General features: G+C 36.3%; 1 protein-coding gene and 1 pseudogene across 8 annotated transcripts in view; both read left to right on the top strand.

The window, feature by feature from the left end:
• The window catches only part of PTPRM (protein tyrosine phosphatase receptor type M), a 984,934-nt gene that overhangs the window by 235,530 nt on the left and 736,801 nt on the right, over positions 1-12,603 (top strand). For all 8 annotated transcript variants that reach the window (XM_072604258.1, XM_072604256.1, XM_072604255.1 and 5 more), the window contains one exon: positions 2,619-2,738. In XM_072604258.1, coding sequence (XP_072460359.1) covers positions 2,619-2,738 — 120 coding nt within the window. The remainder of the gene's footprint in view (positions 1-2,618; positions 2,739-12,603) is intronic.
• LOC140501060 (zinc finger and BTB domain-containing protein 12-like) lies at positions 2,745-12,095 on the top strand (annotated as a pseudogene).

Here is a 12,603-nt window from a genome sequence, read left to right as displayed (position 1 = left end):
GTGAAATTATCCTGGTGAGACTTCATAAGAGGAAGAATGAGGAAATTAGTGATCTGTAACCTGAAATGGAGAATTTATAGAGGGATGTTTTAGTTGTTTTTAAATACTTGGAAGGTTGTTATGTGAAAGAAGTTGATGTATACCATGCATCCCCAGAAGGTAGAACTAGATCTAAAGAGCAGAATTTTAAATGACAGATTTTGGCCTACTCTAGGGACAGAATTTCTAACTATTATAGATATACAACAGTGGAATAGGTTTCTTCATAAAATAGTGACCACCTCATGCTTAAAAGTATTCATGCAGAGTCTGAATAACATTCTGGTTGGGTTATTGTGATTATAAAAGTGACAGGGAAGTCCTGCATTGACAAAGAAACAGATAATTATAAAAATCTCTTCCAGCTCTAAGATTCCATGTTTCTATTTATCTCTTTTTAAAAATTAATTTATGGCATAAAATAAGAATTTCCATGACATAGTATGATAAAAAGATGATTGCACATGAAACTGTAAATTTATTATGTATAATTTAGTACCTCTTTTAAATATATAATAAAGCTATTGTGTAAATTTCTTTTTTCTTTTTTCATCCCTCTTCCCCACCCTAAAAATCGTTACCAATAGACCCAAATATGTGTATGTATATATATATATATATATATATATATATATATATATATATATATATATATATATATATATATATATGTAAAATAATTCTATACACATTTCTATTTATTAGTTCTTTCTCTGGATGCAGCTATATCTTTTATAGTTAATTTGGGTATTTAAAATAGTCAAAATGACTTATTTGTTCAAAGTTGTTCTTAAAAGAATATTGCTGTTACTGTAAAGCTATCCATGTGATATTTGAAATGTGAAAAAAAATTTTAAAGCTAGTGTTCCATTTCATGACCAGATCTTTGAAGTAGCCAGACACAATAGGTAATATAAGGAATACAGAGACAAACATATTATGTGAGTATTGTTTTCTTTGTGGTCATTCAGTCTTAGTTCACTTAATCCCTAATAATCTTGAATAGAACACATGAAAGGCAACATGGCACAGTGGACAGATTATTGTTCTTGGAGTAGTACTGAATTATTTAATAGTACTAAATAGGACTAAGATTTTCCAGATGAGAAAGCTGAGTTGCAAGAGAGTTTGTGACCTTATTGTCAGGATTATAAGATCATAATTGTAGACCTTGAAGGTATCTTAGAAGCCATGTAGCACAACCATCTAATTTTGCAGATGAGGAAATGGATGCATAGACAGTAGATCAGATTAGGAACTTGGTCTTTGGACTCCATATTCCAGTTCTCTTTTCAGTGTACCATACTGCATCCTTTGGTTACAAAGACCTGGGTTCAAATAATACTCTTTCCTCAGCTGTGAGATCGTGGTTAATTGCTTAATTTCCCTGAACCAACTACATAACACTGTCAGTTACAGACCAAAGCTTCTTAATCTGAATTCCATAAGGATGCCTATATTTTGATAACTATTACGGTATAATTGGTTTGCTTGGCAATCCAATGTATCTTATTCAATTAAAATCTTATTCTGATGTATTCTGCATCTGTAGACTTCACCTAGATTGCCAAAGCCATCCATGACACAAAAAGGGTTAAGAACCTCTGTTAAAAATGGATGATAATGTGTCTTGGAGGAGTGAGTTTCTCTTCCCCCCAAAATTATAGGTCCTATGCATATTAACATAAGTAAGAACATAGTTAAGAAGATGTGAGAATCAGAGAGTAGACCTCATAAATGTGAACAGTTTCTGGGAAGATGAAATATCTGAATTGTCCTGTATGTACTAGTGTTTAAAAAAAATTCTCTGCCCCCTACGTACACAGTTACATATTTAGACCTAAATGTAAGGACATTTTAACCCTATTTCTATTCTTACTCATAAGGTAGCTTCTACTCATTATGTATTAATTGGTTATATTTATAAATATAAGTTTACAATAATTTATTTTGATTTTGAAATATCAGTCCCCAGAATATTTGTTGTGAAGGGTGTTCCATTAACAGATTGAGGCTCATTTTCCAGAAAAATGTTTCTCAGAATATAAGTATTATATTTGTATTGTATATAAATATTGAAGTTGGTTATAAAGAATCAACATATTACCTTACATTATTGCACTACACTAACCATGACATACCTGCTGATACTTCCCAAATTATCTAATTTGGTTTGGACAAGTTGTAATCGTTTTCTTGCATTGAAACATCTTAGAAAATTTATGGAGACATTATCAGTTTATAAATTCAGCATCATGGTCACTTCCCAGTTCTGTAAACCTGGGGAAATGCCAGTTTTATATCTGCTTTTTTTAAAAAAGGTCTTAATTGCAATTGGCACATTCCCATACCAGTTTCTCTTCATGAAGAAACATTTTAAGGGGATAAGAGCAAATTTATAGCTGCTTTTTAAAAAAATCACAGGTGTAGAAATGTTGAAGCCCATAATTTGCAACCCAGAGACCAAAGCAAACTCAGTTTAGCATCAAGTTGGTGGTTTAGGAACCTGTAATTCCCTCTCTTTATATTGGACAGGGTGTGTTTTCTATCTTCTAATGCTTTTTATTTTTAATTTTCAGGTGGGTGCTCATTTGATGAGCCGTTTACCACATGTGGATACAGCCAGGGTAAAGATGACGACTTTGATTGGGAATGGGTGAACACATTGACAAAGCCTTCTGATCCATGGATGCCATCAGGTTTGTAGATTTTACTATTCCTTAATAAGAGTGGTAACTGTCAATATCTCTCTACTCTCTCGATCTTTATTATATATATATATGTATATTTGTTGAATGAATGGCAGTTTTGGAAAATGAATACGAGATATAGATGGTACTGGTCAACCAATGAAAATGAAACAGAGCATAGTTCCTTTTTATGACATGGGATTTACTATAACTTAATATCTCCTTCTTATCCTTTCTAATTGAAGATTATTCCCATTTTCTATGAAGTAGCATTGCATTCATTTGTAGGAAAGATACTAGTTAGAAAAGGCATAAAATAGTAGTTATTGGAGTAATGTTGGTATCAGTGTTGATAAGGGTCGTCAGCACACTGAACTGAGGAATAAGAAATATGGTGTCTTGTGGATATAACTTAAATTGTCTTTCTTGTGTTTGTGAAATGGAAGTGATAATCATGGGGATATTATGAAGATAAAAGGAGATCTTTGCAAAGAACTGTGAAAGTCAACAATAATAGATAAATGTAACTATCAGTGTCATTCTTTTGGTAGTGAATTCTTTTTTTTATTTTGGTTTTTACCCCTTTTTGAAGCATTTGTTGACTTTTATTTTTCTCTTTCTTTTGAGCATAGGTGTGACATGATCAGAACTGTCCATGAGGCCTATTAATCTGGTAGCAATACGAAGAATGAATTGGAGAGTAAGAGAATAGGGGTGGGACTGACTACTTGCAGTAATCCAGAGTCAGGTAGTAATGTAGACCTGGAATAGGACAGTGATAGTGGGAAAAACATTTTAAGGGCTGGTGTGAGGGAAATTACAGAGGAGACCAAACACTTAGATTTGACAATAAGTTTCATATGAAATGTGAGGGAAAGAGGGAAAAGAACAAGTAAACCAACAAACCAGACATACCACACAGCAGTATGAATGACTGCGTTGGTACCTCTGTTAGGACGAAGGAAGCCAGAACAAGGAACACGTTTGGAGTAGATGATAAAAAGTTGGTTTTGCACAGGTTTTCTTTTGCAATATTGATGGAATATCTCAGGAGAAATGTTCTGTAGATACTGAGAAATTTAGATATGTAGCTTATGAGAAAAGGTAGAAAATGAAATATATATTTTGGAATCATTTACATAGAGACGATTATTGAAGTGTTGGGAATTAATGTTATTGTAGTGGAAAAGAGAAAAGAGAAAAAGGTAATGGCAAAGTCTTTGGAATTACATACTTTAAGAGATGAGTTCAACAAACATTTATCAAATACTTATAGATGCAAAGATATAATATATACTCTGCTCCTAAAGAACTTATAATAGAATATAAAGGAAAGGCATCTTTAGATATATAGTTTTGATGCAATGAAAAGAATGAAAGGTTCTGACAAAGCTCATGGGTAGTTTGGCATGGAAGACATCACTCTGGCTTTGGGAATTGAGAAACATGAGTTGGAAAATGGAAAAAGAATGGGAAAAAACTAAAATGAATGGAAAGAACCATTCCAGAAATGAATGAAATGAGAAAATAGTGAGATAAAACAGAGCAGGATGAGACTAGGAGACAGAGAGTAGTATAATTTGATGAGAACATGGAGTACCTGAAAGAGCACATTGTGAAAGAAGATAGAAAGGTATGTTGGCATCAAGTTATAGAATGCCAGAATCAGGTGTTCATTTTTTTTTTGAGAGACAGTTGGTAACTACTAATGGCTTTGAATAGAGCAGCAGCATCAAAGCAATGAATTAAGACAGTTACTTCTGCATTGTGTTGTTCACGATTCATCTTTAAAGAGGACCAGGGACAACATGGGATGATGTCTTGACTTGAACATGATTTGGATTCAAATGAGGCATAGTTTTTTCCAGAGTTATCAAAACCCCATGCTAAGACAAAATTCAGGACAGCTGGTGATGTCCTGGGATTCAGTGGATGGCCTGGGCTCTAGTTTTATTGTGAAAGACAGACAGGAGAGGAAAGAGAAGTAATGGAGAACCATCAAACTGTTTGATAGTCTCAGCTTAAAAAGATGAGAACTTAGACCAGTGTTATAGTATGAGTGGAAAAGGATTGTGAGGGATGAAGGAAATTATAGATATTATTAGAAGGTCATGGCAACTGATTAAGAATATATGATGAAAGAAATGCCAAGTCAGAAAGGCGTTCCTGAGGTCATGATTGAGAGATATGTGTGGAGATATCTAAGTAGCATTTGAAAATTCATGATTGGAACTCTTAATGAGTAATTTGAAGTGGAGATATAAATTGGACTCATCTACATAGAGATAATAAATGAAGTTGAATGTTGGAGTAGGTAAAGGCTGAGGACAGAACCTTGAGGTGAGATAAGGCTACTAAGCCAGCAAATATACAGAAAGAAGAATGCCTGAAGAAATAGAAGGTTAACTGTAAGAGTTAGCAGAAGAGAGAATATCAAAAAGGAGGGGGTAGCCTGAAGATGATAAGTATATGCAATATAACATGCTGCAGAAGTATCAAGGCCAATGCACGCTAAACCAAAAGACTATTGAATTTAGCCATAAGAATGTGGAAAGGGTGGTTTCAGTAAAGTGGTAGGGACTGAAGCTATGTTGAAAGGAGTCAAAGAGTTAGTGTGTAGTAAGGATGTGTAATAAGTGTTCATATACTGATCTTTTTAATTTGATGGTGGTTGATTGATTAAGGTAAGCATTTTTTTAGTGTGTTGAAAATAGGGAATATCAGAGCATGTATGTAGATGGAGGGAAAGGAATGTGGAGAGAGGGAGACACTGAAGATACGTGTACAAGGGAAGGGATAATTTCTCAGAGGAGATTTGAAGACATGGGATCTAAGATCCCAAGTGAAACGGTTTTTGATTCTGCAAGGAAGCATATTTCTTATGAAATCTTAAAAGGAAAGAAGGAGATGACTGAATATACTAAAACCTGTAGAGGAGTAGAAGTTTAGAGATAATGGAATTCACATTAGATGGACCTCATCTTCTTGGTAAAATGTGAGTTGGGATCACAGCAAGTAAAAGGACAGTTTGGGGGAGTTGATAGAAAAGAAAAGTAATTTATTTTATAGGAAGGTGATGGTTTCTCAGAGATGTATGGGATCATTACTGTGCAGTATCTAGGGCCTGCTTGAGATGCCATGGTGTATACACACTTGTTAGCCCAAGGGATTTTAAATAAGTACATCATGCAATCTCTTCTCAACATTTATGAAATGGAGATACTATTCACACCAGCGACCCCGTAGAATTCTTTTGAGGACAGAATCTTGTGCCTTTCAAAGCACGACATAAATGAGAGGAGTCGTCATTGCTGTTATAAATGTATAATGGAATTAGTCAACACTGTTTTAGGTTTGCCTTCTGAAATGTTTGGCTGCTGTGCATTAGGAGTTGAGATTTCCCCTAGCATAAAAACTTGAAATCTTGAGATTTAAGTAAAGATGTGACTTAAATCTTTGTGATGAAATTTAAATGTAGCTATAAACTATTCCTTAAGTCATTCTTATTTTTATCATTTGCGTTGGGAAGTGACACTGGTTCCTTAGACAGTCTCAAAAAGAAAAGAATAGTTTAGTTGGGGGAAAGAAATCATACCACAGGGTTATTGCTCTGGAAGTTGAAAAACTGTCATCTATCCTAAAAATATTGTCTTTATTATTGTTTGAAACCAAAAATTTGAGACACTACTGAGTAATTATCTATTATTTTTATTTATGTATGACAAGATACATTTAAACATCAAAGCAGTAAGTGGAATTTTAGCTTTAATTTTTAGCTTCTCAACTTATTTTAAATTTTTTGTAATAAGAGTATTTTAATGTGTAGGATTTTTTTTTCTCCATCTGCATTAGCAAAGCTATTTTTAACCGCATTTTTAAAAAGTTAAATACAGTCTGGAGTTATGTGCAAGCTGACTTGATAACTACTGTGAAGCTGTTACGTTATGTTCTGGAAATACATATTTAGGGTTGCATAAACACTACATGCCATTTAAAAAGTCCTATTTTAAACTGCTATTTATACTATTGGTAGATTTTTTTTTCTCAGCTAGTCCTGTGAACAGTAACTTTTCAGTTAATGGAAATGTGCCAAAGCTGATTATTCATTCCCTTTATAAGTGGGTAGCCTGTTTCAGTGGATTGCTAGTAGCTTTTTCTTTTGCCTAAGGGAAATTTCCTTACCTTATACTCTAAGAATGAAAATGCTCACTTGGAGCACAGTTCCTTGATGATAAATTCTTGGGATAACATTACACTTATGGCTAATGCCATAGTCTAATGCTTCCTGTGTGTTACAGCACACTATCTCCTGTTTAATCTTCATCACAATGGATTAAGAAATTTACTCTCATGTAAGTAGATCCATGAGATCTGACATAGACAAAATGTATTAGTATTTCACTAACTTTCCATATTTTTAGTCTTATTTTAGCCTAACTATTCCTGTTTGGTAAATATCACACACACACACACATATAGATAGATAGATAGATAGATAGATAGATAGATAGATAGATAGATAGATAGATTGCTTGATAAAAGCCCTATCTAAACTATAAAAAATAAAAGGTTTTGTTTTGCACTAAAGGAGAAATTATGCAAGGAAAATCCATGACATGTCAAGCTTAGCTCTAGTGTGAACAATATACTTAGTAGTTGATGGGTATGGCCATTTACCTCTCATAAAATTGACATTTTATCTTCCTCTTTCAAGTACCGCTATTTCTAAGTGATTGTAATGTAAGAATGGAGAGAGATATTGTAGGAAATAAGAAATGTTGGTTATTGCATTGTGAAAATCTAATTCTGTTTAGTGGATCTAAAAGATAGATGTTTCTTTTTTAAAAAGCTTTTTATAATTCATGTCACTTTCTACTTTTATTTCCTTTATGTGTCCTAGGAATAACAGTAGTTGTAGTGAATGGTGACTAGCTTAGAAAGTGTGTTTTGCCTCTTTCATAAAAGGTCATCTTTGGGTAGTGGCAGCAACTTATTTAGGGCCTAGAGAATGGGTCACCTGTGATGGAATGGGTATGTTTGCTTTGATGGCCCGCAGATATAGAAACATGACAAAATACATTTGTTTGTGGCAAATTTCATGTTTGGAAAAGACGATGGATTGACAGATAAGATAATTGAAGCTCTTTCATCAGGTGCACGCAACAATATGTTAATGCTTTTCCCATATTAAGAAGATTCTACTATTCACATGCCAGTGTATGCTGATTTTTAGGAGACAGGGATGTGAGGTCATCTCACAGACTAACCCTTGGCTGAATATAATTAGTATTTCCAAGACAAGAATGTTTGCATAGTTGACCCTGAGTGACCTGTAAGAGGTTATTTACAGAAATGAATTGCTGGGATATCAAGTTCTGGGATCATTTTAGGTGATTCTTGACTTTTCCAAACATTAGAATATGCAAGATAGATTTTATTTTCCTTAGTTGCCTCATCTGTCTCACCCCTAAGGAGATTGCTACCTGACATCCAGATGTAACATAAACACTTAACCTACTTTTTACCCATTTCATTTGTTCTCAAACTACCTTTGTGGGGATGTTAATTACTTTCTAGTTAGCTTTAAACAGTGAGTTATGAGGTACATTAAAAAAAATGATCTTAAGTTGTAGGCCGTCAGCAGTTTTCAAGTTGCAAATTTTAGAAAAACAACTTGAGATAATAATGAAGAAAACATTTCACATTACTGGTTTGTGGAGGGAATTCTTGGCTTTAGCTCTAAAGTGCTAAATGTAGCAACATTTTAATGTGAGATTAAAACAAGTATGTTGAGTTCAGTGATCCTATGTCAATAGCAGAATTTTAATGTGTGTAACATGGCTAATATGAGTCAGTGTACATTAGTGAATGAATTGATGGAAATGTCTAACATTTCAAATAAATTCAATGGCAAAAACACAGTATGTGTTTTAACTATCAAAGGTCAAGGCAGCCATATTTTTGAGTGCTGATCCTTAGTAGTTAGCCACAAACAAAGAGAAGAATGTAAGCTACTATGATGTATATCTTCTCGTTTGAATAGCTTAGAAACTGCTTAATAATGAACAGATGTTTTACACTGAATTAATTTGACATTCCAGTTCAAGTTGATTGGAAACTGAAAGAATAACAGTAGTTGTATTCAGCTACTCAGTGTATTTGGATGGTGAACATTATTTCTTTACTATATACTAAATATACAAAATGGATTGAAGAGAGAATGATTTCATAGATTGGATCATATAAAAACACATTTCTCTGCATGGTTTTCTACTTAAAATATAGGGCAAAAGTGAAACCATATAGCTTGAGGTGATGCTAAACAGAGGAATAAGTCATTAGATGGGACAAATCATGGAAAGTTTTCTGAAGCAAAAGAATCCTGAGATGTTGGGGCAGTGAGGTGGCACAGTAGAGTGCTGGACCGGAAATTAGGAAGATCTGGGTTAAAATTTGAGCTCTGACACTTAAGAGCTCTGCATCTGGTCATTCACTCTCTACCTCAGTTTCTTCCATAGTAAAATGAGAATCATAGTAAGGATCAAAGGATCAAATAAGTGCAGATGGCAAGTATTTACAAAAAGACTGCCATGAAAATATTAACAACTTAGGATCTAAAACATGTTGCTGAGGTAGAAGAGGTTAAAAAAATTCTATGAAGTACTTTGCAAAGCTTCCTTTGATTTGATGATTTCCTTTCTGGATGAGATTAATTTATGTTTCCTTTTCCTTGTTGTTCAGTGCATTCTACTGATCACAGTCTGTTCTCTGTTCCCAGTAGTTCTCATAACTTGCTTATATTATTTGCTAAAATAGGATACTCAGGCTTTTTTTGTTTCTTCACATTTTCTTGAAAGTCCAATATATCCAAGATTCTCTCCATACATTCCAATATATCTCACATTTTGATAACCTTTTCAAACCATCTTCCCTTTGTTTTATTCTTTGATTTTCCTCAGTTCTTTTTTCTTCACCTTTTCTTTCTTTATAATTATTCTTTTTTTCATAGATTCTACCATTTTGTTGTGAATGTCATCCAAGTTTTCAGACTGACTTGTTGCTTATTGTTTATTGATTTCAAATTTATCTGCATAGATGTCAGTATTCCTTAATTTCTCCTATTGAGCTTGTCCTTCACTCTGAAAGTTTTTGAGATACATCTATTTTCATTTCTGGGACATTTCCCCCTCCCCCTACCTTGATGTTTAATATTTGGCATCTTTTATCCCATTGTATTTTTCCATTTTCCTGAAACTTTTTTCCATATTACTTTTAAAAAAATTAACATTTTCGACTCGTGCAACTGATCCAAGGAACTCCCCCAGCCTACACAGTACCATGGCGTCTGGAGTGGAAGTCTTGCGATTCCAGGTCCTACTGCATGAGGCTGCTACCCTTCGAAACATGAACCAGCTTCGGGCAGAAGAGTGCTTCTGTGATGTCACCATTGTGGCTGACATCAAGTTCAAGGTCCACATGATTATCTTGGCGGCCTACTCCCCATTTCTTCGTGACCAGTTTCTCCTCAGTCCCAGTTCAGAGCTGCAGGTCTCGCTAATGCACAGTGCCAGAATCATGGCAGACCTCCTCTCCTGCTATGCAGGTGCTTTGGAGTTTGCTGTCTGTGACATTGTCAACTACCTGACTGCTGCTTCCTATCTCTAAATGGAGCACGTGGTAGAAAAATGTAGAAATGCCCTGAGCCAATTCATTGAACCCAAGATTGGCCTAAAAGAGGATAGAGTCAGTGGAGGGATGGGATTGACTGGACTTAGCTCCACCAAGTCACTCCTCCCTCCCGCTCGAATCCCTAAACCAACTCCCAAACCCGCACCAGCACCTCCTCCACCTCCTCTTCTCTGACCAGTGAAGCGAGAATTTCCCCTTGATGAGGACCTTGAGCTAAAGGCAGAAGAAGAAGAAGAAGCGGATGAAGATGAGGATGTATCAGATATCTGCATTGTGAAGGTAGAATCAGCATTGGAAGTAGCACAGAGGCTTAAGCCCCCTGGAGTTATTAGGGGGAGCCTTGGTCTTGGAGGGGGTCTTGGCCTTGGAGGGAGTAGTGGACTCATCATTAATGAAGTTGGAGAAACTAATGATGCCCCTGATGACAGCACAGCACCCCAGGGAGTGGTGAAGGCCTGCTATAGCCTTACAGAAGATGCGGAAGGGGAGGGTCTGTTGCTGTTTCCTGGAGGTCAAGTAGGGGAGGGCGTTTCTCTTGGGCTGGAAGATGAAGCCCTATGTCTCGGAGCAGTGGAGTTAGTGGGAGTTATGGGGGCAGGAGGAGTCCTATACCACTGAAGAATATCAAGTATACCAAGTGCCCAGAAGTGTTTCAGGGTGTGGAAAAACGTGTGTTCCACACGAGAGCCCAGCACTTCATCCTTATGTGCCCTCGATGTGGGAAGCAGCTCAATCATAGTAGCCACCACCTCAGCCGTCACATGAACGTCCACCAGGGTGTCAAGTCACACTCCTGTGGTATTTGTGGCAGATGCTTTACACAGAAGTCTGCTCTACACGACCATCTCAACCTTCACTCTGGGGCTCGACCCTACCGTTGTTCTTACTATGATGTGCAATTTGCCCATAAACCTGCTATTCGTCGACACCTCAAGGAGCAGCATGGCAAGACCACAGCAGAGAATGGCCTTGATGCCAGTGTGTCAGAGCTCAATGCCCTCCTCCACTAGCTGGAGGAGGGATAACTAGGGGAAGGGGTGAGGTGAGGTGAGGAGATTGCTGGTAGAGGGGGGTGATGAAAGATTCTCTCTCCAAAAGGGGAGGAAGTTTGAAGGGGAAGGGGGCTTTTCTGTTTCCAGGAGAGTTAACATACATCTTGGGGTTAAAGGCAGAGGTTTTAACAAAAGAACAGCTGCTCAGGTCTTCCTCTGAGAATAGAAAGGGGTTAAAAGACCTTGCTGAGGAGATTAACTAACCATTCCTTGGGATGATGAGAAAAGAAATGGTTCCTGTTTTCTAGGATAAAAGGGCCCAGGAAGAGGGATGGCTCTTTTCTGGAATAGGTAGATAATTGAGGTGAGGATGGTGTGCACGGTGTAAGTAGTAAAAAGGGGAAATAGAAGATGGTTTTATCGTTGGGTAAGAAAGCTATAGAGAAGACAACTCAGTTGAGGTAGGGTGGGTGGGAATCGGGAGGGTATCTTACCAAAGTTATACCTGTCCTTGGGTGGTAATAGAACAGGGGAAACCTCTTAAATTCCCGGGAGAGCAACTATTATGAGGAAAAGGTTATCAAGTCCCAGGGAGAAAGGGTAGAGAGTGTCTTTTTTGCATGCTAGGGAGGAGGAAAGGGAACTGGGACGGGCTTTTGTCTCAGGAGACAAAAAGTGATAAAAAGGAGAATGGAAGTAGACTAGAAGACAAATAGAGGCAAAATAAGAAAAGTCAGAAGTAGTAAGGGTTGGGGAGGGGACATGGGGAGAAAGGGAAAATACCTCGGAAAGGGCTCTTGGGGAGGGGAGGGAAAGGGTGTGGTAGAGACATAATGGTATTTTTTTAAGGAAACAGACATATTTTTCAGGAGTTTTCTGGAATCTAAAGTCTCAGTTTCCGCTTTTCCACAAAATAAAAAAAGAATTAACATTTTCCTTCTCTATAATGAATTTTTTTTTGAATTTAGAGAGTTTTTAAAAAATTGGTTGTTCTTTTATTTTGTGTTACCATTGTTTTGAAGTGATATTAAGAAAATGGGTCTAAAAAATAACAAACCTACCTTCTCTCCGCTATCCACTCTGCTTCAAAGTAGTAGGGAGAGGGAGAGAGATTCAAATAATTCATGAAGCATCTATTATGTCCCAGTCTCTGTTCTTCATGGTGTTCAGTATGTTGGGAAGTGATTTGGATT

The sequence above is a fragment of the Notamacropus eugenii genome, chromosome 4 (genome assembly GCF_028372415.1).
Source record: "Notamacropus eugenii isolate mMacEug1 chromosome 4, mMacEug1.pri_v2, whole genome shotgun sequence".
Classification (NCBI taxonomy): domain Eukaryota; kingdom Metazoa; phylum Chordata; class Mammalia; order Diprotodontia; family Macropodidae; genus Notamacropus; species Notamacropus eugenii.
Note: the sequence above shows the minus strand (reverse complement) of the source record. Positions and strands in the feature narration are given on the sequence as shown.